This window comes from Lygodium microphyllum, chromosome 1 (assembly GCF_053477565.2).
Source record: "Lygodium microphyllum isolate KBCC chromosome 1, Lygodium_microphyllum_v1.1.10, whole genome shotgun sequence".
NCBI lineage: Eukaryota > Viridiplantae > Streptophyta > Polypodiopsida > Schizaeales > Lygodiaceae > Lygodium > Lygodium microphyllum.
This window is the reverse complement of record NC_141135.1, coordinates 43,404,473-43,431,504: the sequence shown is the minus strand read 5'-3', so window position 1 is coordinate 43,431,504 and position 27,032 is coordinate 43,404,473. Positions and strand designations below refer to the sequence as shown.

The following is a 27,032-nucleotide window of genomic DNA, read 5'->3' as shown; positions in this document are numbered from 1 at the left end:
ATTTCTTTAACTTGTAATTGCAATTGGATGGAATACCAACTAAGATTTCTCGATCTCCTTTGCTGATCCAAAAGCCTATTGCTGTCACAAACGATCAGCAAGCCTTTTGGGCAATTTGCCCCTTGATCTTCACCTACCTCCAAGGTCTCCTACAACAGTTGGCAGCCTCCTCAATGTCTCCACAGCAACAAATTCTGTTCAACAACTTCTCCTCTCTCTCTTCAAGGGCTAAATACACTAAATGAGCCTCTACAATCACCAAATAGCCTTCTTCCCCATTGCATAGGCATTTTTGCCAAGTGGCAGCCTTCTAATCCCATTTTCCAACAATTTCTAGTCGTCTAATTAATTTTCAGAATTAATTAATTTCAACCCTTCTAACCCTGCCCAAAATTTAGATGTGCCCATCCACAATTTAATTGGCTAGGCCATTTGCAACCCCAAGTGGTCCCCCGCCATAATTGACTCTTGGACATGCACAAATTAATTAATTAGTACATAGTCCCTAGTATCACCACCACTAACACTTGTTGTCCAATTAATTGTCCTAGGGCTAAACTAACACTAACTGATATCCAAAACCTAGCTGGTATAACTTGTCACACTTTTGCCTTTGACACCCAATACTTCCTCAAGGTCCTCGACTTGTCACCATGAAATAACTGCCATGTGCATCACATGTGCCATACAACATTGCACATTTGATTATTAAATTAATCAAATGTTTCTAGCAAAAGCAAAACATCTCAAAAATTTCACATCCCCGTGACACATTGAAATGAAAGCAGCTCAAGGACTATGCCAATGGCCCCTCATATGCAATGCAGCACAATATCTACAACATTAACTAAGCTTCCTCTGCAATCACATTATATTTACATGAAGCCTAATGTTGGACACCAAGATGCAAACAAATCGAACAAACAAGACTTTACTTACTAAATCATGTAACAGTCCTGAGTAAAACATCCGCTATGTACTCATATTGTATGTATATAACCAAGATAGCTAGGCTTCTTATAGTTGATTGGATGCTTTCTCCTCCTTTGCCAATTCAAAAGCCGCTATATTCTTTGTTGAACCCTCTAATGGTTATTATTAAGAAAAATATTCTTCAAGAAAGCTTCCAAATACATGTACATCATTTGGAGTTGCCAGTACTCTATGACCTTTTCCTTCTTTGGATCCCTAATTCTAGTTATTCAATGTATATGGCCCAAGCATTTGTCTTCAATGGTGTTCTTCAATTGAATGGAATTAATCATTATTAAATCACCAAAGAATGTTCCACAAAGTGTACTTTCCTACACCAGATTAGATCCATCATACACATAAAGGTGACAAGAACAGCAGTCAAGCCAAAAGCCATAATCGAAACATGCACAAGCCAATGGTAATCCAGAAATCTATATTTAAAATATCTTCTAATGCTACCTGAATTAGATGGTAATCACTTTTCATAACGATGTGGCTAAAGATGGTGGCTCCTCCCAACTTATCCAAAATACCATAGATTAACCACTTCTCCAGAAATGAAGCTATACATTGCTCAAGAATCAATCACAACTTAGTACAAGTTCATTTTGAGTACACTAAAGACTCTCCGCAACGTTCTACTTTCAGCCTCTTGCTTGAACAACAAGTCAAGCATCAGCTTGCATCAACCTTTGTCTTGAGAGTGCCCTCCTCTTTAGGAGATTTGTTTTCCTAATATTTGCTCTCCCCGTCTTGGGACATCCCAATGACAAATGTCTTGTCTCTAAGGTGTCCCCATTCTGGGGTGCTTCTCAATCTCTTACAACAATAACTTTTACTAGGGCATTTGAACCTCCTCAAAGAGCTTAATCCATTGACAGGAACATTTCCTCTTGTTATGGATACTATGCTTGTAGGATAGCAACCTTTACTCTTCTTGGTCATCCGTCTCATGTCCCTTTCATCTACAATAGGGCAAAGTTCAGGGCAACATTTATTAAGTCTCTCGCAGAGATATTCATTTTAGGATGCAGTACAGGGTTCAAGCCTTCTTCAAACTTTTGGATCCACAATTTATTGGAGATGAATATGAATTGATGTACTTTGACTCTTGAGACATACATTCCATGACTTTCCAATATAGACCAAAATATAGTCTTTATTATTCTAATGTGGAGCAAATTTTGTTCTTTAAGCTATTGGGTAAGAATTGTCATTGGAATTAGTCCTTAAATTCAGCTTGTGACTCTACATCAGCATACCAAATTTGGGGCCACATTAGCAAGATACACTATCACTTTATATGCACCATAGATCATGGAGGAAAGTTTTGCACTTAAAAACACAAGATTCAAACAAGCACAGCCATGATTTACATACCTCCGTTTTCCATCATAAGTTTTTGTTTTCTATCTATATCACATAGTTGCAAAACTTTCAGGTGAGCATTTCCTTAAACATGGCTCCTTTGATTGTAGAATCCCCCTTTATAGGCATCTATGATCTTGTATAGCTATGGACTTTGTGTTTTCCTACGCTTCCAAAACAAATACCTTTTGGTAGTGATCGGGCTCCCAAGTCATCAAACACGTGTATTAGGACGCATAAAATAGCATAAAGTCTGTTAGGAATAAAGAGTCACCGTGCCTTTTACGATGTTCGGGTGTGCACACACCCTTACACATGTACTATATATATATTATCAAAAACCTAAAGTGGTACTTGGAGATTGTGCCCACATCGAGTCTTGTATCTCTCTCTCTCTCTCTCTCTCTCTCTCTCTCTCTCTCTCTCTCTCTCTCTCTCTATCTATCTATCTATCTATCTATCTATCTATCTATCTATCTATCTCTATATATATATATGCGAACCGCAGCATTGCATGCCTCAATCCTCGTGCACTCAACTGACAAACTTGTATAAAAGCCGTGGCATAGGTGCGCACACTTCCCAAGGCAAGCAATAGGTCAGTCGTGACCAAGCGAGGCAAGCAATAGGTCGCTTTTGACCAGGCTGACCAATCGAGGCAGCCAATATGTCATTTTTTGACCAGATAGGTCAGGCGTGAGTCAAACCGTCAATAGCAGGCAGCGACACCGGTAGGTCAAGCGTGAGTCAGGCGTAAGCAGGCGACGGCCTGGACAGATCAGACATGTTTTGCGATTGACCACAAGCGTAAGCAAGTGACGGCCTGTAGGAGATCATGCGATAGCAGGCACATCAACAACATCACATTCTGGTATTTATTTTTCATCAAATTTTTTATTAATTTCTGCAATATGTTCCCCTTTCCACTGATGGACGTCATCTGTAAGCACAAATGTAAATTTCTGCCCAAGAATGCATTTGGAGCAAAAATTACTGTAGAATTTTGGAGATTTCACATGCAATTGGTGCATTAGGCTATAACACTGGCTATAATTGATTGTGGAGTGCATTAGCAAGCATTCTCTAATTCTAGAAATCAATTTGCAAATCTGCAATTTCTTGATTTTCACTACTGGTTGGTACTTGTAGCGTACCATGGTCATTTGTGTGACACTTGGACTTGCATTTGTTGATGTTTGAGTCAATTTAGTGCTGCAAATCATGGCTGGAAACAGTAGCAGCAGCAAGCTTTTGCACATCAAGAAGCTTCACGGTGCACACAATTTTGCAATATGGCAAAAACAATGCTGCAATGTCTTGGTGTAGAAGAAACAAGTGAAGCCCATCAAAGCGAAGGGAATAAGACTAGCAGGTATGGAACAAGAAGAGTGGGATGATTTGGATGAGCTTGCAAGCTCTACCATAGAGCTCTTAGTGTCATACAACTTGCTCTTTAACATTGAGAAGCTGAATTCTACATGTGAAATGTGACAAAGACTTGAGGAATTGTATGCTCAGAAAAGTGTAGCCAGCAAGGTTTATTGGCTAAAAAAGTTTATGAACCTTCACATGAAGGAAGGTACAACCATGTTTGTAAATTTGAATGAATTCAACTCAATTTTCAATCAGCCGATTGCTTTGGATTTCCACATTGATGATGAGTTCAAGGCTACTTTCTTGCTATGTACTTTGCCTAAAAGTTGAGATACTTTCACAACAGCTTTGAGTAACTCAAATGCTCAGCTATTATATTTTGATGTAGAGAGTTCTTTGCTGATGGAAGAACTCAACATGTAAAATAATTCGACAAAGAAGTCTTCTAATGTAGTGCACACTAGGGGCAGATTTCAGCAAAAGGGCAGTTCTGAAAATAGAGCACACAGCAAGTCTCGTGGCAAAAATGTGAAGTGTCATAAATATGGCAGGAAAGGACACTACAAATGGGACTATTTTCAATTGAAGAAAGAGAAAGGAAAAAGTAAAAACACTGAAGACAACAAGGCTAAGAAAAAGAACAACCAACCTGCAAAGAAAAGCAGTGTGAAGATGCCACACACAAAGTATGGGTTTATCCAATCTGTCGTGAAGACGACGCCTTGGATAAATTAAAAAATTCTTAGCACTTGCTGAAAATCAGACTAGCAAGACATTAAAGTGTCTTTGCTCTGACAATGATGGGGAATATGTGTCCAAAGCCTTTCAGGACTCTGTGACAACAAAGGGATTAAAAGGGAGCTCACCGCCCCTCACAATCCACCCCAAAATGATGTTGCAAAGCGTATGAACAGGACCATTCAAGGCACGGTCCGTACAATGTTGTCACATGCTACTTCACCTCATGGATTTTGGGTAGAGACTACTATGATAGCCATACACTTGATTAATCGGTCACCAAACAGGTTTTTGGGAGGGAAAGTCCCTCAAGAAGCGTGGTCGAGCGAGCCACCTTCATATGCTCACTTGAGAGTGTTTGGTTGCGAGGCATTTGTGCACATTCGCAAGGAAGAACATAGTAAGCTTAAGCTAAAGTCCTACAAATGTTTTTTCCTAAGATATGGTGATGAGGGTGAAATAGGGTATAGATTATGGGATCTCGAAAGAGGAAAATTGTACACAACAACAATATTATCTTCCGGGGAAATCGGATGCGCAAGCACCCTGAAAAGACTAAGGAAGTCAAAAGGGTTATATTCCGGGCAAGGTTATCCACGTCTGACGACGAGTCAACTCGTCTGACCCGTCCTGTCCCGTCCGCCACGTCCGTCCCATCTAGTCTGTCACTCCCCGCCAAGTCACAACTCGCTCCCAACTGCGCCTTATCTGACTCTCGACTCCCGAGTCTCGATAGTTGACCATTACGCGGGTCCCAACTCCCATACGCCTGGGCCTGCGGCCAATAAACAGTCACTTTTTTTACCATTTTCAAGCCCGTCTTTGTTACCTTTCTTTTCTTTTTTTCTTTCTTTTCTTTCTTACCTTTCTTTTCTTATTTTCTTTCTTTTCTTTCTTTCTCTCTATCTTTTCATTCTTTCACACAAAGACTCAAGATTAAAGATTAAATATTCAAGTTTTAAACTAGCAAGTTTAAAAACTCTCTCCTTTCCTCTCCCTCTCTCATGATTCAAACTTCATCCATCTCTCTCTCTCTCTCATATACACACAATGGATTATGGCACAATGCAACCATCCTCTCCCATGGATGATGGGCCACCATTCAAATTTCAGAATTTGAAAAATCTCTCTCTCTCTCTCTCTCTCTCTCTCTCTCTCTCTCTCTCTCTCTCACAAGGTCCAACCCTAAACCCCAAAGCACTCTCCCTTTCTATAAAAATCTCCCCTTCCCCACCATCTCATTCATCCTTTCAAGTTTTCCACCCCTCCTACTCCTTTCAAGCTCTCCATCCTTCCTACTCTCTCAAGCTCTCTCCTCGAGTCCTCCCTTAACCTCTCAACCCTTCCAACTTCCTTCTTCATCAAGCTATAGCCTCTACTCCCTCAAGCCCTCTACTCTTTCCACTCCTTTCTTCAATCATCTCACCCTCCACCCGTGACCCTCTAGGCTCTCTCTATACATTATCAATGGCACCCCCTCTCCATGAGGCCTTTCGCTTGCATTGTGCCTACTTCAAACGAGTGAAGGAGAAATCCAACACTTGCAAGTAGCAATGCAAGTATTGCCCAAAACTCCAAATCTCATCTTTCACTCGCCTTCTCATCCACCTTTGCAAATTAGGAGGGGAGGAAATACCATGCCCCGGTATTCCTGACGATGTCTATAAAGATTGTCGTTGGAAATACTTGCCGTTGAAGCAACGCAAAGGCCTTTCAAGGGCAAGTGAGGAGGTGATCTCTCCCGATCATGAGGTCTCGGATGTGGAAGACCATCCCTCTCCAATTGTCTTGGTTTCCTCCATTGGAGGGGCCTCTTCTATCCCATCTAGAAAAAGCCATTCGAGTGGTACACCTATGCCCAAGAGACAAGCCATTCTTGCCCAAGCAACCGGGCAAGTATCCGGTCTTCTCTCTTTCTCAAGGAGAGGCAAAGGCAAGCGAAAATAGAGATTGCACGCACCATAATTGAGTACAATCTCTCTTTCCATATTCTCAAAGTGGATCGATGGAAGCGGATGGTGAAAGCCATTGCCGCCATTGGTCCATGCGAGGGATGGTATGGTGTCACGTACAATGACATGCGTACCAAGAAACTCGATGAGGAGAGAGAGAGGATTGATAAGTCCCTTGAGCCTGTACGTGCCGGTTGGGCGAAGTATGGATACTCTATCCTATCCAATGGATGGAGTGACCGCAAAAAAAGGGAATCATCAACATCCTCGTCTCTTGCCCACTTGGCACATCCTTTCTACGAGCGGTGGATGCGGACACAAGGGAAAAGAGAACCACGGGCTCGTTCATGTATCGGCACATACGGCAAGTCATCATTGAGGTAATGCTTCTAAATCCATTATTTTGTAATCTCTCTTTTCTTTTAACCTCCCAAATTTATTCTAATTAAATCGTGTCTAATCTTGTAGATTGGGCCGCAAAATGTGGTGCAAGTTGTCACAGACAACGCCTCAAATTGTGCATCTATGGGGTGGACACCATGCGTTACACATTGTCTAGATCTTCTTATAAAAGAAAAAGGCAAGTTGGAGTGGGTGGCGAGGATTGTCAACGATGCTTGCACAATCGTTGGCTTTGTCAACTCCAAGGTCCGAGTTCTTGCGATTTATCGCTCATACTCAAAATTGGAGTTGAGGAAGCCCTCGAAGGACTCGGTTTACGGTCATGTGGCTTCTCCTCGAGCGTCTCTATGACGTTCGCAATAAGCTACAAAAAACAGTCATGTCAAATAAGTTTAAGGAATGGCTTGAAAGGAAATCCACATCAAGCCAAGTGGAAGCAAAGGCCGCTCAAAGGCTTTGCTTAAAGGAGGAATTTTGGATGGATATGAGGGGCATTATCATTGCCGTCACTCCCATCTACAAGGTGCTTCACATGACAGACATGGAGGGGGACTACTATTGGCCTCCTCTATCATATTATGGCAAATACGATGAAGGAGATACAATCATCGACCATCTTGGATGGGGAGGCCTCTTCTTCATGGTATTGTTTTTATTTCTTTTTTTTTTAATGATTCATGCTTCTTTTTAGTTTTAGAATCTATAATTCATATTGTTTCACACTCTTTCTTTTCAAATTTCACCTCTAAATCTCCCTTTAAATCTCTATCATCTTACATCTACTATAGTGATATCTTGGATACCACCCCTAAAAGAGATGATATTCTCTTTTTAACAAAGAAAAGATGGGAGTGGATGATGCGATCCATACATGGGTTTGCGGCACTCTTGCATCCCGCCTTCAAAAAACCCTCTCTCTTCATGGATGCCAATATCCTTGCCGATCGTGATGCCTTTCTTCCAAAGGCTTTGGCAGAAGAGCACAAAAGGAAGATATCACAAACTATGTCACCCACGTGAGAAGTCTCTTTAAGAGAATCCCAGCCGTTGCCCGTAGAATAACCTAGCAAACGAGCGGTCTTCACTATGTTCATAAGTGGAATCCAAAGCAAAGAGATTTACAAGGCCTTGGTGAGTAACTCAATCCTTAAGACTGAGATGGCCAAGATTCCTTATGCTTCAGCTATTGGTAGCTTGATGTATGCTATGGTTGCTACACGTCTTGACATTACATTTGCGGTGGAAGTGGTTAGCATATCCTGGCAAAAAGCATTGGGAAGCAGTGAAGGGTATCATGAGATACCTTAAGGGCACAAAGGACTTGTGCATCTACTTTGGGGAGCAGAAGTCATATGTTGTTGGCTTCACGGATGTAGACTATGCTGGTCATCCTAACTGCAAAAAGTCTACTTCAGGATATGTATTTACATTTACAGAGGAAGCAATCTCTTGGATATCCAAGCTCTAGAAGTGTGTTGCATTGTCTACTATAGTGGCAAAGTATGTGGCTGCTAGTGAGGCATGCAAGGAGGCTTTATGGCTTTCACATTTGGTGAGAGAGCTTGGCATTACAAAGGTTCCCATCCTCCACTGTGATAGTCAAAGTGCTATCATGCTAGCACAAAATCTTGTCTTTCATGCAAAGACAAAGCACATACATGCGAATTATCATTTTATCAAGGATATACTTGACACCAAGAGCATTGAGCTTGTCAAGGTACATATCGATGATAACCTTACAAACCTTCTCACAAAGGATCTTTCAGTAGAGCGGTTTGCTCATTGCCGCCAAATGATGGAGGTTCGATAGTATATGTGAATTTTAGCTTTTTACATATATAGACATAGCTAATTCTTTCCTCTACCTTCAGGCACGTTGCCTTTAGGCAAGAGGTTGTTGGAAATAAAGAGTCACTATGCCTTTTGCGATGTTCGGGTGTACACACACCCTTACACATGTACTATATATATATTATCAAAAATCTAAAGTAATACTTGGAGATTGTGCCCACATCGAGTCTTGTGCTCTCACTCTCTACTCTGCACTCACTCTCTCTCACTGTGCGAACCACAGCATCGCGTATCTCAATCCTCAAGCACTCAGTTGACAAAAATCTTGATCTTACATACTGAAAAGAAAATTTTGGTACAAGACATTATGCTTCCAAACCTAGATACTCATGCATGGAGAAAGAAATTTCATCTTTTGTTTTAGAGATGATATACAAGCTCCTAGCAGCCTACTCAACTTGCAAGCCTAGAAGCTCATACATGAAGAAATCAAAATCTATCTTTGCTCAATCTATTTTCACGAAAGGAAAAAACATGTTTACAAACCCTCTGAAATTTTGAGAGCTAGATTGGGGAAGATGCTAACTTTGTCAATCTCAAAGGTCTCTACTAGTTGTTTCCTCCAATACATCAAGATGATGATGAATGGGCCCCCTCTGTGAGCCGACATGTAGGCAATGTGTAGCATCACAAAGCCTTTCAAGCATGCTCTTTGGAAGCACCTATGGGACACTTGCAACTAAGGTAGGTGACGTTTTTCATATATAGGTCACCTACGGTGGGCTTGCAATGCAACAAGATGGGGTCTATAAACCTTGTACCTGGCAATGCTTAGAGAGATTGGAGCACTCCCTTTGAGCATGCAAGGCAGCCCAATTCCCAAGAGAGGAACTTGCAAGGTACTTCCCATGCAAAGCCATGCCTATCATGCATTATCTAGAAGCTTTGCAAGCAGTCAATCAACCAATGATGATAGCTACTGCATGAGGTTGAGATGCATGCCTTTGTTGCAAAGTCACCATCACTTGCGCAGCTTGGAGGCTAAGGTTTTGAGCCGTTAGCATCGCAATCAAAGATTTAGGAGCATAGAGCTCTACTCTTCTATTTCCAATCACTTCAATGATGTAATAACTTCAAGAAGACCAGTGGCACCAATAGAAGCTTAGATAGATGTTCCTTCACAACTATGGATACCATAGTCTATTTCTACACTACATGATGGCAACCTCACTAAAGCTACAATCACTACCATCCCATTTAAACCAACATGAGAAGCCTCTTTTCTATACCTTGTAGCTCCTGCACTTTTGAGAGCCTTTCTACTCTGAGCTCTAGCTCTAATGTCGCACCTATCATGTTTCTCATATTTGGGTGGTGGTGGGTGTGTGTGTGTGTGTGTGGGGGGGGGGGGGGGGGGGGGGCGGGGGCGGGCGCGGCCGGGGGGGAGTCATATTAATGTTTAGTTATTAAAGATCATGATATCGGTCTTCCCTACATTCACCATGACATCCCTCTCTTTGCAAAAGGCATGTAGGGCATCAAAGTCACATTGTTTTCCATCGAGAGAATTTGATATATCAGTAGAATGTCATCTATAATAGTGTATTTAGGATCAAGACTCTTGCCATTTGTGCTCGTACTCCTACCATCTTGTCTATAAAATCAGCAATATCATCAATGCATAGTTCAAAGAGTGGCAAAAGGAGGCGACCTTGCTTCACACCAATCATGCTTTGCACTATGACAAGCATTCCCCTTGGCACTTGGATTCTACTCATCACTACAAAGATCCCCCACATCATCTCCACTGGTACTCCTATGGCTTGGAGTTATTATAAGAGCGTAGCCCATTGTACTATGTCAAATGCCTTATGGACATCCACCAAGCAACAATGTATCCTTCGTCCATGTGTCTAGCCCTCCTCAAGGATGGCACATAGGGTAAACATAAAGCCAAAGTTGGAGTATCTTCCTTTGAAACCAGCTTATCCAACTCCTCTATTCGCATGGCTCTCAGCCCATCTACTCAAATCATACTCAAGAACAAAACTAAAAATCTTGGCCAACACATGGCTAATCATGATTGTCCAATAATTGCTAGGCTGCATGTAATCTACTACTTTGTGAATTGGTATGATAGTGTTGGTTGCCCAATTGGATGGGAATGCCCCGCACACAATTCTATTAAACATGTGTACTAGAAGGGGTAAAGCACATCGCTCGCATGTGAGAATGATCCTGAATCTTACCATTCTATAGCCAATAAATAGCTCCCCTTGCCATACTGAAGTGGAAGAAGGATCAATGGGTTGGGCAAGTTACAAGGGGTAAAAAGGGGGATGGTAAAGAGAAAAGGCATGTGCACCACACCTCTAGTGAGATAGTAGAGATCATGTGATGGCATTCTAGAATCTCTTCCTAGCCTCCTTGCAATCCTAACTATTGAAGAGTTGGCAAGACTCCTCAATCCTCACATAGTGGGCCATTTAATGTGCCTAACAAGGTTTTGAAAGATGCGTCATGACTCACGATGGTGTGACCTGCCCCACCTCCACCTCTCTATGAAGTCTTTCTCACATGGTGTGGCACTCCACATCATACCAACTATTCTACAAGACAATTCCACATAGTGGCTGTGCCCCAATCTATATACGAGGAAATGCAAACATGGTTGATGTGTGAAAGATGCCACTAAACACTAAAGGCTCGTGTGAAGATAGTGTTGGTCTACAAATAAGCTGCTCTGGCATATGTGGTCAACGTGTATATGGCTAATGGCTTGTGAGAAGTATTGTGACATAACCATCTAATAAATCCTTGACAACACAATTTTAGTAGTCCATCATAAGATTTGCCTTGGCATCTCCATCCAAAACTCCCACGGAATATCTAGAATTCATGCCTACAATCGCTTGAACCCACCCTCACAAAGAAAGCTCTACTCCATTCCCATGAGGATCAACCTACAACAAGGTTACTAATTGACTTCTAAGTGTTAGAGTGCAACGATGCGGAAGCGTAGGACAAAGACAGAGAGTGAACACAAAGAGAAGAGAGAGAGAGAGAAAAGGAGACAGTGTAAACGCAGAAAATCTGCGGTGTAGTATGCTGTATAAGAGTGCAAAAATACACAAGGGGGCAAAGGAAATATCTGCGTATGTCTCCAACTTGATGACCTCAATCTCCGTCAGCCCGAGCACAGTCTCTCTCAGCCAACAGATCTCAAGATCTGAATCTGAAAAGATGAATGGCGGAGTGTCCACAAAACCGACTATAAATAGCCGAAAAAATAGGAATTCCCAGCACCAAGTTGCAGCCGACTGCAGAAAAACTGGTCGACTGCACAGAACTGCAGTCCGACTGTACCTATGCCACATGGCACCTGTCTGCCCTGCTAACGTGGCATCCACTCTGGCCATAGTGCTGCCGTACTACTCTGCTGCCCAACTGGCCAACTGTCCAAGAAATGACACTGCCTAAGCCGTACTGCTCTGCTGTCTGACTGGCCAATTGTCCAAGAAATGACACTGTCTAACACCCCCTCTCAGATCCTGGATGGGTCAAAAGACTAAGGATCTGGAATGCTGCTGAAGAAGAGCCTAGGGAAGTGCCTTCGTAAACAAATCTGCAAGATTATCCTCCATCTTGCAACACTCCACATCAATGGTCCCATCCAAAAGCTTCTCCCGAATGAAGTGATACTGGATCTCAATGTGCTTCGTCTGAGCATGGAATACAGGTTTCCATACCAAGGCAATGCAACTCTCATTGTCGCACCGCAGAAGAGTAGGACGACCTCACATGTGGTGAAAGACACAGCCCAATATTCCGCCTCAGTAGAAGAAAGGGTTATTGTGGGCTGCTTCTTGCTACTCCAAGAGATAACACCTTTACCCAAGGTAAAACAGTAGGCTGTAGTAGACCGTCAATAGTCCACATCGCCAGCCCGATCCGAGTCACTCCAACCTGCAAGAACCAGATCTAAAGCATCTGTACCTACAGGATAAGAAATCCCTAAATCAGAAGTTCCCCTCAAATACCAAAGAGTCCTTAGGGTAGCCTGCCAATGCACCTGTTTGGGTTCCGTCATGAACCCTGCCAAAAGACCCACAACAAAACAAAGATCGACACGAGTGTTGAGAAGCCAAATCAAGGATCCAATCAACTGACGGTAGCATGAAGCATCCATCAGGGGAGAATCTGAGTGTGAAGTGGCCTTCCAATTCGGATCCATAGGAGTAATAATGGGCCGACAAGTCTCCATCTCAAAAGTCACCAAGAGCTCCGCAGTGTACCTCTGCTGAGAGATGAAAATCCCCCTCTGAGACTAATAAATCTCGTGACCCAAGAAAAAATGAAGAAGCCCCAAATCCATCATCTCGAATGCCTAATGTAAAGCTGTCTTGGTCTCTCGGACCTTCTGTGCATGATCCCCTGTCAAAATCAAATCATCAACATATAACACAAACAACACACGACCACCCTCGCAAGTGTGCACATAAAGCTGCGGATCGGCCTTGGAGCGCCGATATCCCAACTTCGACTGAAGAAACGAATCAATCTTCTCGTTCCATGCACGTGGAGCCTGCTTGAGGCCATACAATGCCTTCTTCAACCTGTAAACTTTCCCATCCGAGGACCCAAAGCTAGGAGGCTGTTCAACATAGATCTCCTCCTGCAAGTCACCATTAAGAAAGGCCGACTTCACATCCAACTGATAAACAGGCCAGCTCTTATGGCCAGCCAAGGCAAAAACAACTCGAATAGTCGCCATACGAGCAACGGGGGCAAAAGTATCATGGAAATCAATGCTTGGGTGCTGAGCAAAACCTTTAGCAACAAGGCGAGTCTTGTGCTTGTCCAAAGAACCATCGCTAATGTACTTGGTCTTGAAGACCCACTTGACACCAATCACCTTCTTGTGAGAGGGACGAGGCACAAGAGACCAAGTGTCATTCCTCTCAATAGCCTCCAACTTGGCTTCCATGGCCTTCCGCCAATGATCAGACTACAAAGCCTCCTTCACGGAAGTGGGCCCTCGATCCTACATAACACAGGTCAGCAAACAATAGTTGAAGCAAACAAGCTCCGAAGAATGTGCCTAGTTCCTCCGTGACCTCCACGGACTATCCTATGGTTCCCACACCTCAAGGACCCCCTCAATCCCTGAATCTCGAAGTGTGTCACGGGCCCAACAAGGAGGACTAACCTCTCCCCGTCGCTCTCCATCTACTAAAGACTCAGGAACATCCACCGGCGGAAGCTCCTCGGGGATTGCCGGTGGAAGAGAAGACTCGGAATCAGAAGAAAAATCTCCATCAAGAGGCTCTGACTCCAAAGAAACTGTCTCAAGAGCCCAACTCTCCCCTGGATCTCCAAGGACGGGGTGCTCCTCACCCCTCTCTGTGGCCGGAACTTCCACGAACCGCACATTTCGGCTCGTGTAGACATCCCACTTAACGGGATCAAACAAACGATAACCTTGGAACTGGGAGCTATAGCCAACAAAAACCTGTCGTCGGGAAGCCACCTCGAACTTATCACACTGCGTCTTCGGAATGTGCACATAAGCATCACACCCAAAGATCCTGAAATAAGAGACATCAAGCTTAGTCCCGAAGTAAGCCTGAAAAGGTGTCATCCTATCAACGGCCGAAGTGGGAGATCGATTAAGGATGTGAACTGCGGCAGCCACTGCCTTGGCCCACAAAAACTAAGGTGTCTGTCGGTGCTCCATCATGGTGCGCGCCATCTCGATCACACTGCGGTTCTTCCACTCCAAAATGCCATTCTCTTGGGGAGTGTTGGTGTTAGCAAACTCCTAGTGAATGCCCCTATCTGCACAAAAACGAGCAAACTCATTAGACATAAATTCACCTCCCTTGTCAGAACGCAAGGTCTTCAGTCGCCAGCCAAAACGGGTCTCCTCAAAGAGAAGCCAATCCTTGAAATAAGAGAAAGCCTCCGACTTCAAAGTCAAGAAATAGGCCCAAGTCATCCTGCTGTAGTCATCTACAATCAACATGAAGTACAGCTCCCCTTCAAGGACTCGGTCCTCATCGGGCCACAAAGAACCGTGATACAAGCTCCATGGGTGAAGTAGACGCCTAGGAGCTTTGTTGGAAATCGCATCCCGATGCAGTTTCCCACGAATGCAAGAGACACAGGGCTGATGGCTCACCGCTATGTCCGGCAATCCTCGAACAAACGACCCTCGCGACGCCTTCCGAAGATACTCGTAATTCAGGTGGCCAAACCGAGCATGCCATAACTCGGACTGTGTCTAAGAAGTAAGAAGAGGAGAAGTAAGAGCTGAAGAAGACTTCAATTTGTAAACGCCATTCTCCTCATACCCTGCAGAGAGAACCTTCCTCGATCCACGATCAAGGACTCGAACAGTATCACTGTCAAACTCCACCAAGAGGCCAAGAGCACAAATCTTATGAACCGAAAGTAAATGATACCCCAATCTTGGCACATGCAACACCTCAGAGGTGTGGATACCACCACGTCCATCTGGAATAACCTGCATCTCACCCCGCACAGCAATAGACACAGAAGAGCTGTCTCCAATGAGAATCTACCCACGTGAAGGTCGCAAATGGGCAACACCAACGGAAGAAGGAGTCATGTGCCGTGAGGCACCACTATTCACAATCCACTCTCGAGCCTAGGGAGCTGTCATCACAACATCAGAAGTCTTCGATGTAGAGTCCTCAATGACTGTTAAGTGTATAAAAGCACCTGATGAGGATGCAACCACCGCTTCAGAGTCCTTCGTGTCCTTCTTCTTGGTATCCTTCTTGTCTTTGTCGGGGCAATCCTTCTTCCAGTGACTTGTCTTGCCACAAATATGGCAAGTCAATTCCTTCTCCTTGTTCTTCTTGGATTTATTGTCCTCCTTCTTCTTCCTTTGGTCCTTCCCCTTCTTTTAAGAGGCTTCACCAACCAATGCCTCCAATTTGAAAGCATTCTGTCCCTTCAATTGTTCCTCTTGGTCCAAGACAATAGGAACCAACTCTTCCTACCGAAGAGTCGACTCCCGCCCTGAAGCAATAAGAGCAAAATAAAAAGTACCGAATCATGGCGGCAACTAGGATAGTAAAGTGATCGTCATGTCTTCGGAGGAAATAGGCTTCCCCGCATTTTGAACCTACATCTGAAGCTGCTGAAGCTTGTTGATGTGTTCCCGAAGCGAAGAAGACTTATTCACGGACAAAGTCCGCATCTGCACCTCCAAAGAAACCCTCTTCTTCAGGGTTATCCGGTTGTACATCTAGTCAAGCTCTAGCCATATCTCACGAGCCACCATCAAGTGCTTGATGTGAGCTATCACGGCTATGGTGCAAGACAAAAACTGAAAAGATAGAATCCTGGCATTCAATTTGTCCCAATGAGACTTGACCTTGGTCAACTCCGCACGAGCATTGGAAGAGAGTTTGGACTCATCCCTCACCAAGGGCCTGTTAATCTCCTCCATCACCAGTTCCGCCAAATCATAAGACTCCAAAATGGCCAACATCATCACCCACTAAATGCGGTAATTATCACCATCAAGCTTTTGATCCGATGGAAGAGCTGGTAGGACAGGCACTTTCCTGTCCATGATCGCCTGGAACTCCAAATCAGTCTCTGTAGACATGTTAATCTGCAATACCTACACAAACGCAAAATCAGTCCCCCTCTGACTGTGAAAACACAGCCTTCTAGGGCTGGTTCCTCCCCGCTGCCCAAACCTTCATCACCTGCCGAAGGCGATGAAAATGTAAAATCTGCAATGGAAGGCCTCAAACGCAGCCTTCCTCCTCTTCAAACAGCAATAACCTGTAGCAAATTCACCAATTAGACTCCTTTCCCGCACGCCTCCGCTCGCTTCAGCCTTGATCCAATGCGCAGCCCTCCCACTCGCCCTCGAATCCTAGAAATGCAGCCTTGTGTCGTGCTGAAATCTCCTCTTCAAATAAGTTCAGCCCTCAGTCAGTCCATCTTCACCGCTCTGATACCATGTCAGAGTGCAGCGATGCGGAAGCGTAGGACAAAGACTGAGAGAGAGTGAACACAGAGAGGAGAGAGAGAGAAGGAGACAGTGTAGACGCAGAAAATCTGCGGTGTAGTATGCTGTATAAGAGTGCAGAAATACACAAGGGGGCAGAGGAAATATCTGTGTATGTCTCCGACTTGATGACCTCAATCTCCGTCAGCCCGAGCACAGTCTATCTCAGCCAACAGATCTCAAGATCAGAATCTGAAAAGATGAATGATGGAGTGTCCACAAAACCGACTATATATAGCTGAAAAAATAGGAATTCCCAGCACCAGGTCGGCTGCATTTAATGCAGCCGACTGCAGAAAAACTGGCCGACTGCACAAAACTGCAGTCCGACTGCACCTGTGCCACGTGGCACTTGTTTGCCCTGTTGACGTGGCATCCACTCTGACCGTACTGCTGCCATACTGCTCTACTGTCCGACTGGCCAACTGTCCAGGAAATGACACTGTCTAACACTAAGGTCATCTAAACAATTTTTCTAGCGTCACTTATAGGCAAGTGCTATTGCAAGGCAACCCAAACCAAAGCAGTCCCATATCACACTTTGTTCAAAGAGAGAGAGGGAAATGAAAGGGCAGTAAGCACATCAACCCCTCTACCTGTAGGGTAAAGTCTCACTCTAGTCTCCTAAAACAAAACAAGGTCAATATATATAACAAAGCTTTAAGACACTTAACGTTCAACTTTTCCTAAAATTCTCAGCTAACCAAGACTACCCTGCCGTAGAACGAACCCACTAGGAATTCCCCCTTCCACTTCGCATTCATAATGGGGTTTGCTCAGTTTTCTAATTACCATTTAGTTTAGAACATAAACAGCTTTCTTAAGTAGCCCGTGAAAAACAGGACTCGTTCACGGAATTTAATCACACATACGAAAAAGGTAGAAAACAGTCTTTTAGAAAAACAAAATATTTTATTTCAAGCTAGGTAGACATCATCTTATTACATCAATTAACAATCTATATATAAGACTCCACCCAAAGGTGAGAACCACCAATCTGCCCTCAGCTAGCATCAAGACCTTCAAGGAGACCTATCTCAGGCTTGTAGGGGGTTAGCTTAATTTAGAGTGCCCAAGGAATTACAGCCACAACCCCCTTGCTCCTTGGCACCTCCTAGCTAACACCTAGTCCCTACAAAGAGACCTCTCATGTCTCGCGCCAATCCTAGAATCCGAAGCCGCGGATAAATATCTCCTTGGGAAAGAGCCCCGTGGCTAACTTTGAGGGAGGTCTAGCACACATCCAAAAACTTTTAACCTATGTTGGTATAACCTTAAGTTAGAATACACAATTATTAAGCAATCATTTCTAATGTACTAAACAATCTTTGAAACACAATCTATGCATCAAAATCCATTCTAGGTGTCCTTCCCTGCAGCATGAGATTTCTCTTAACTTGACTAAGTTGTCATAAACTTGTAGTAGGCATCAGCCTAATCCCCTGAAAGAAAATTCAGCCCTTGGGTTACTTTAGCATCTTGATGGTAGTTGGATAAGAAGAACCATGGCCATTTCCTCCAAAGATATCATCCATCCAAGGGTGCAAGCTCAGCCCTCATTTTCTCCATTTTGTTGATGTCGTCCTTCACATATAAGGGGAATCATCCGCCGAGAGAATGTGAAGCTTCTTCTCCAAGGTGATACATTGGGCAAAAGTCTTATGATGGTAGAGAGAAGAAAGCTTTGTCTACACTTCTGCCACCATCTTTAACATGTGCACATGAACAAGAATAGAATATTGTAGGCTCGTTTAAAAAAAAAACTAGGCTCGAGTTGAGCCTATCCCAAAGGGCTACACAATCTAGATATGAACTAATGGCAAGATCCTCCACATACCAAGAAATAGGGGTAACCACAAAAGCCCAAATATCAAAGGTATCAAGAATACACTCCACTATGCAAGAGCGAAAGGAGTAATTAGATCCATCCAAACAATCTTCTTTGGGTGAGAAGAAAAAACGAGCACCTATACAAAAAGTGCCATCGTAGACATCCTTGGGCCAAAAGGAAGTGCCCTATTACTCCAATCTCTGTGACCTATCAAGTGATGATCCTTGTGCAGAACAAGAGTCTGACCTCCAGTCTTCGCAATGATCACACCACCTATCTAAGGGAGTATGAATAGACTCCTCATCCAAGTCATCAAAACCTTGGAACCAATGAAATTCCATATCTCTAGACCTGCAAACATGCTAAATCTTCTATGTTTTGTTGTAGAAGAGCCCGAACAAAGAAAATAATATGCTACACTTGCAAGAAATCACTTGTAGATGTCCCATCTTTGTCGAAAGCACTTATAGAATGCACAATATCTATGTTTTTTGCGGCAAACAACAAGCTAAAAATTTGTGCTTTTAGCAGTAGGGTGGTCTTTCTTTGGACAAAATCTTTGTTCCTTACTTAGGCAATGATACAATGTGAGAGTGCATAATAGAAGAGGAACACAAATACGGAGAGAAAAGAAGTAGAGAAAAGGCAATAGGAATGGAAGAGAAATCTACAGTAAACCTAGAAAGAAAGCTGAAAATAATGATGGACTAGTCAGTCCCAACACGCAGCCCATAGCGTTAGTGAGGACACTAGATCAAGCTGAAAATAAGGGCAGCACCAGAGACGATGAAACTAGCCTTCCTCCTCGGACAGGGTGGTAAATAACCTGATTAAGCACTAATTACAGCAAGCATAAAACTCACGTAAACTAGAAACACACACTTTACAACTTTAATATTGGACATTGGACACCCTGTTGGCTCCAAAATTGGCGCCCCTTGCGGTATTTCTTTATCTTATATTGCAAATGGAAGGAATACAATGGAGATCCTCTGATCTCCTCCGCTAATCCAAGTGCCTCTTACTGTCAAAACTGACTAGCAAGTCTCCAAACCAATTCGCCCCTTGGTTTGCTTGGGGATTGACCTTCACCCTACTCCTTGGAAGACGAATTTAACCCTAAATCTGATATCGATTGACTGGCCTCTTGAATCTCCCTGAAATTCCTCAATTTCAGCTACTAGAATTCAAATCCTAGGCCCTCAATTCTGAGCATGCTTCTTGAGGGGGGAGGTCTGTCATAAGGATATGAAATTTTGAGATGTTTTAATCTTGCTAATAACATTTGATTAAATTATTAATCAAATGTGCAAGGTTATTTAGCACATGCGATGCACGCTGTAGTTATTTCATGGTAGCATGCCAAGGATCCCAAGGATACACTGGGTGTCAAAGGCAAAAGTTGTAATAAGTTATATCTGACAAGTACTAGGTGGTACCCGAAGTCAAATTTGGGCGTAGACCAATTTATTGGTCAATAATGTCAGTGGTGACATTAGAGACTTGGCATTAATTAATTAATTAATGTCAGTCTAAGAGTCAATAACAGTTCAGGGATACTTCGAAGATAGATTGGCATAGCTAATTTAATTATAGGCTGGTGGAATTAATTTTTTGAGTACGAAAAAAATTATTAAATTAATTTTCAAAATATTACGACTATCAAAACCTTAATTTTTGCTGTAATTAGGGTTTACAATAGAGATTGACCAAAATCTCTACATCTAATGGCTTAAAACTGTTGACAAATGCTTAGATAACTTGAGAGATAGCTGGGGGATAAGAGAGAATGCTATAGAGAGAGAAATTTCAAACTTTCATCGTGAGAAAAGCTAAAAAATTGCTGCTGCCCTACTCAAACAGCCATGGAAGCTATCACCTAAAGCTTAGGACCACTAGAAAGACTGTTGCCCCCTCCCGTATGATGTCACCTGTACCAAAAGGACCTTGGGCTGCTATAACTTGCTCATGGAGGGCTCCAAATTGCTGTCACTTGATGTAGGACTTATCTATGGTGGTTGCAAATCACATCAGCAATATCTCCTTACTCTCTAACAACCTCATTCTCTCTCACAATGGCTAGAATAGACTTCCATCAGCCCCTAAATGTTTTTCCCACTTGCATGGCAAGTTTTGCCAAGTGGCAACCTTCTAATCCCATTTTTCAGCATTATCCAGCTTATTAAATTATTTTTTTAAATCTTAATTTTAAAAATAAACAATAATTATTCTAGTGCTCAAATTTTTAATTTCACCAGTCAAAATTTAAATTGGATAGGCCAATTTATCTTCCAAGTATCCCTAAGCAGTTATTGACTCTTAGACTGACATTTATTAATTAATTAATACCTAGTCTCTAATGCTACCACTAATTTTAGTGGTCAATAGATTAATCTAGGCCCAAATCCAACACCGAGTACCACCTAGTACTTGTCAAGCATAACTTATTATAACTTTTGTGTAGCAAGATTTGAACCCAGGTCGCCTGTGTCAAAACCACGTATCCTATATGGACAAGATGGCAGTGAAACCTTGAAACCAACCTCCCTCCTAAGATAGGGTGATAAATAACCTGATTAAGCACTAATTACAACAAGTATAAAATTCACGTAAACTGAAAATGCACACGTTACCACTTTAATCTTGGACATTGGACACCCTTTTGGCCCCAAATTGACGCCCCTTGTAGTATTTCTTTATCTTATATGCAAATGGAAGGAGGACAATTGAGATCCTCTTATCTCCTCCGCTAGTTCAAGTGTCTTTTACTCTTAAAACTAACCAACAAGCCTCCAAACCAATTTGCCTGTTGGTTTGCTTGGGAATTGGCCTTCACCTGTTTCTTGAAAGACAAATTCAGCCCCAAATCTAATATTGGCTAGCTGGCCTCTTGAATCTCCGTGAAATTTCTCAATTGCAACTGCTAGAATTTAAGTCCTAGGCTCTCAATACTAAGCACACATCACGAGGCGGCTATCAAAACCCTAATTTTTGCTGTAAATTAGCATTTACAGTAGAGATTGACTGAAATCTCTTCCTCGATGGCTTAAACTACCCAAAAATGTTGAAATAACTTGAGAGATGGATGGGGGATGAGAGAGAAAGTTATAGAGAGAGAAATTTCAAAGTTTCATCATGAGAAATGCTAAAAAATTGTTGTTGCTTTGCTCAAACAACCATGGAAGCTACCACCTACAGCTTAGAACCACCAAAAAGATTGTTGCCTCCTCTTATATGCTATCACCTGCACCAAAAGAACCTTGGGCTACCGTCACCTACTCTTGGAGGGCTCCAAATTGTTATCACTTCGTATAGGACTGCTCTATGGTGGCTGCAAATCACATCAACAACATCTCCTTACTCTCTAATAGCCTCCTTCTCTCTCATAATGGCTGGAACAGACTTCCATAGGCCCCTTAAAAAGTTTTTCCCACTTGCATGGGCAAGTTTTGCCAAGTGGCAATCTTATTATCCCATTTTGCAGCATTATCTAGCTTATTCAATTAATTTTCAGAATATTAATTCTGAAAATTAAATTAATAATTATTCTAATGCTTGAATTTTAATTTCACTAGCCAACAACTAAATTGGCTAGGCCAATTTGTCTTCCAAGTATCCCTAAGCAATTATTAACCCTTAGACTAGTATTGATTAATTAGTTAATGCCTAGTCTCTAATGTTACCAATGACATTAGTAGCCAATAAATTAGTCTAAGTTCAAATCTAACAGAACTTATTACAACTTTTGCCTTTGACACCCACTGATTTTCCGGATCCTTGGCCTGTTACCATGAAATAACTGCCATGTGCATCACTGTGCTAAAAAACCTTGCACATTTGATTAATATCTTAATCAAATATTATTGGCAAGATTAGAGTATCTCAAAATTTCACACCCCATCACTGACAAAGATAGCAACGAAGTGTGCAACCTGCAAAGATAGAAGAAGATAATTTGTCTCAGCCAAGTGTGGGGCTATATATAGCCAAATACCTCCAAATCTATCCGACCAACTAACTAACTCAAAAATATGTAGTTGGCTAGCTCAAAAAACTGGCCAACCATCCCAAACTAAAACAAAAATGCTAATGAGACACTCCATGACTGGTCGTAATGATCTTGGGCTGCATATCCTCTAATAGAGCAAGGAAAAGTGGCTACTCATGCAGCTGAACACACCTAACACTAACTGAGAAAGAAATGCACACAAAACTAAGTGGAAAAGACAATCAAAGCTCCAATATCCCTGTCAAAGTCTAATGGAGCTCTAGACCAAGAGATGATAAACTAACAAAATAAAATGGTAGGCTAACATGTCTTTCATAACTTATTTGCCCAACGGATTGTATTTTGCTCCCTTTACAATGCACATTGCTTCCAAATACTATCACCTCATCAGCCAAGAAAGCGTAGTCATCTCCAAGCTTTACTCCATTGTATCAACTTGATTCATTTAGCATGATTCAATGATTATTATTCTTTACGAATCTTCTTTTTCTTCTTCTTCCATGTTTCTTAGGTTCTTTGTCATAGTGTTTGTTGTGCACTCTATGTTTCTCTTGGCAAACCCTACCATTTCTTTACATGGTATCAGAGAAGAGGTACTCAAAAAGCTAAATATCCTCTTCATCAGTAAAGATGATAAAAGGTTGCAAGATCGGCTACACACTTAAATTCTAGAAACATTATTTTGCATTGTGCCATCAGGGGGGACACCATTATCTTCTTCCTTGCACCCTCCCTTTACAAGTTTTGACACGTCGGTGCTATGTCTTTTCCAAAGATAGAAACACGGACCACTAGGTGCTCCTATTATGGCAAGAACGGTCACTCCACCAAAGATTGTTGTCATTGAACCTTGCTCTGTTCAATTTCAAAGGGGGTGTCTACTGAAACCAACCTTCCTTCTCAGATAGGGCGGTAATTCCCTAATCAAGCACTTAACTACAGCAATCAGCAAAGAAATTGAGCCATTTGCCCTTGAATTTCACCCAAGACTTACTCTAATTGGACGCCCAACTGACCAAATGCTGCCCCAAATTTATAATGGATGGCTGGGAATCTGAAATCCCTAACAATTCACAAATTTCAAGTACTAATTTCAATGTACGATGCCTTATACTGATGGCACATGTCCCAAGGTGGCTGTCAAACCCTAATTTCTGCAAATATTTAGGGCTTACAACAAAAAATCTCAAATCTGACTAAGGTCTGTTCCAAATGGTTGAGAGATGCTGAGATTGGCTGAGCACAAACTGGAGAAGGTGAGAAAATGCCAAAAGAGAGAAATTCCTGATTTTCACGCAAGAAATTCTGAAATCTAATTGCTGCATGTACTAGATAGCAATTAATGCTATCACCAACTCCTCAGAGGACTAGAACTGCACCACCGACTCCCAATTGGTCTTCTCCTACTCTTGGCTGCCTCAAAAGGTCCTCCAATGGCTCTGCAGATCAGATCAACAACCTCTCCTTCCTCTCTCCTACAAGCTAAATGAACTGAATCCCTCTCTCCAACCCCCAAAAACGTTTTTTCAGTTTGCATGGGCATTTTTGCCAAGTGGCAGCCTTCTAAATCCATTTTCTAGCACTATCCAACCATTAAATTGATTTTCCAATTTAAATAATTTGAAATTTTAATTTTAGCCCTTCTAGCCTATGTTGACCCTTAGACTTGCATTAATTAATTAATTAACTAATGCTAGTCCCTAGTGTCACACTGATACTTATTGGCCAAACTATTGTCCTAGGGTCAAAACTGACACCAATTAACCTCCAAAAACCAATCGACATAACTTATCACAACTTTTGCCTTTGACACCCACTGCATCTTCGAGGTCCTTGGCTTGTTACTATGAAATAAGTGCCATGTGCATCACATGTGCTAAACAACCTTGCACATTTGGTTAATAACTTAATCAAATGGTATTGGCAATATTAAAGCATCTCGAAATTTCACGTCCTCATGACACCTACTCATCATGCATTCCGTCACACATCTTGGCAAAGAGCCTTTGCCTTCTTTCTCTTCCCTTGAAAGGAGTGATTGACATCATGTTGCCATCTCACCCATTGATACCCATGATCTACAAGTTCTACCTAGTCCAAGGCCTTAGATGTTTCAACCATGACTTAGCGGCCAGACCTTCACATTCTTACCAACATGGACACAAAGCTAGTGGATTCTCTCCCAAGGTCGAGTTTCAGGCATGCCTATGCAACTTGGTCGGCATTGGAGCCCTCTCCCAAGATCGAGTTTCCGGCACCAATATCTCATCCTATCTATCATTCTTCTTTACATGTTTCCTTGCAAGTGGAATACTTGGATTACCGAGTAGCAAATCTCTCTCTCACTCCTTCTAGAACATTGTTTTGGGCCTAAGAGGGGGTATAGAGAAATGCAAGTCATTAACTTTCTTAATTTCTATTTAGGCTTCCATTTACTGTACCAAAAAGACTTCATTTGTATCATTTATTTGTGTTTGATGTGCCACCCTAGAAACTTCAATGACTCATGTGCCTGTAAATAGGCAATGGGTAGACATCACTCTTGACCTCATTCTTCAGCCAATCTCCCTTATCATTGACTGCTGATCTCCTTCACCTCTCCAATGCCTAGCTGGATGCTCCCTAGCAAGAGTGGCTCATGCTGCCTTCCGGAACTGTTTGCTGCCATCCACACCATCTGGAGCTGCCATCGAGTCAGTTGGCTGCCACCCAGCTGCCCGCCCTGTCTAGAGGTTGCTGCCCACCTGCATTTTCCTTACCATTGACTGTCCCAACCCCGGTCAACTGCAGCCTCAACATGGCAACCTGATTTCTACTACTGCCAGCCACCTTGTGACCCTAGAACAAGCTGTGCTTGCTGCAGATCTGTCATGTCATCAGCCTGTTGTCAGCATCCTTCATCAGTAGTCTGTGTTTGCTGCCTACAATAGCCGCCCAGCTCACACGCACCTTCAAGAGACCATCACCTTCATCTACAAGCCTTGCGTTTGGAGCTAGCAGCATGAGGAGTGCATTTCGCTCCCTCAGCTGTTGTCTTTCATCAGTTCTCTGCATGAAGGACTATGTTTCGCTCTCTTCACAGTGTAGATTCCTTCCAAATACTACTACCTGATCAACCAGGAAAGCACAGTCATCTCCGAGCATTGCTCCATTGTATCAGCTTGATTCATTCAGCATGATTCAGTAATTATCATTCTTGACTCTTCTTCTTCTTCTTCTTCTGTGTATCTAAGTTTCCTTGTTCATTGCGTCTATTGTACACTGTATTTCTCTCTGCAAAACCTACCTTTTCTTTACAAAACTAATGCTGGTCAAAGAATGAGCAGATTATCACTTGTGCTGGCCACAAACTAACTGCTTTGACACAATGTTACAAGCTTTACAAGACAAGTTACAACTAAGGCAAATATGCATTTGTCAAAGATACTCACTTGCATGTGCTTTCAAGCTTATATATCTAAAAATACGCAAATGAACTCAAGTAAGACGTTTTGTCCACAACCAATCAAACTAAGGGCAATGTGTCTATGTGTTATACTAAATGCCAACTTTATGACTGGAATACTAGAAAAGCAACCAATCAAAATAAGGGCAATGTGCCAACGTGGTGTCAAAAATATACAGCAAATGCCAAATTAGTGACGCATTGTATCAAAATAAGGATAGTATGCCAATGCAGTGTCAAAATATACAGCAAATGCCCAATTTGTGACTAGAATGCGTCGAAATTCCTGATCCAAAGAACAAAAAGGATCCTATTTACAATGGTTCAAATTTGAACAATTCAAATAATCTTTTCCGTGAATACACAAAACAAGAGAAGCAGAGAACGGTACCGTTTCCGCCGCATTTCTTGCAGGGAACAGGATCACCCTGCCAGTGCGTGCAAATTGAGAACGAACGTACAACATGAATTGTGTCTGCAAACAGATTAATTCATGGCCACATTCGAAAAGGCGTACCTTCAGGCCGAAGTAGAGAGAAGCAGAAGTTGCAACGAGGACGCTTGCCCCAAGGATTAAGGTTTGAACGTCTGGCGAGGCCATGGCAGAAGCATGGACATGCATTGGCTGGGTGCGCCCTGTCCTGCACCTGCTGGTGGAAACGAAGCGGGAGGGGGATAGGAGGCGCGAGTCACACCAGGCCGCGCGTGATGATGGCGGGCATGACCCTCCAATTACGGTTCCGACAGGAAGAGGCTGGCATACACAACTCTGCGACATCGTCGTGATCTTTGGTGCTTTGCGCCTTTGCCTGTTTTTTTGGAGGATTCTCTCCCCTCTCTCCACCTAATGGATAATGGATGGACATTTTGGTTGCAAAGAGGCAACATGGTATCCATGTGCTTTACGCAGGACACACGCAAGTCAATTCGACCTCCACACGTCCATGTAGACAAGTTGTAGGGCATACGTGCCCAAGTCCAATTGATTTGTAATTTGAAATAAATACGATACGATTCGAACGAGTGATGGTGATACCTCCAGAAAATGGTGAAAATAGAGCCAAGCCATGCCTCCAGGCGTGGTCAATATAATC

General features: G+C 42.6%; 1 protein-coding gene and 1 pseudogene across 1 annotated transcript in view; one reads left to right on the top strand and one right to left on the bottom strand.

The window, feature by feature from the left end:
* LOC148041046 (thylakoid lumenal P17.1 protein) overlaps positions 1–26,803 on the bottom strand; it is a 28,495-nt gene extending 1,692 nt beyond the window's left edge. The window contains exons 1-2 of the mRNA XM_087676005.1: positions 26,456–26,803; positions 26,330–26,366 (exon numbers count right to left, since the gene is read on the bottom strand). Coding sequence (XP_087532131.1) covers positions 26,330–26,366; positions 26,456–26,716 — 298 coding nt within the window. The 5' untranslated portion in view covers positions 26,717–26,803. The remainder of the gene's footprint in view (positions 1–26,329; positions 26,367–26,455) is intronic.
* LOC148041047 (uncharacterized) lies at positions 5,923–7,160 on the top strand (annotated as a pseudogene).
* Positions 26,804–27,032: the final 229 nt, after the last annotated feature.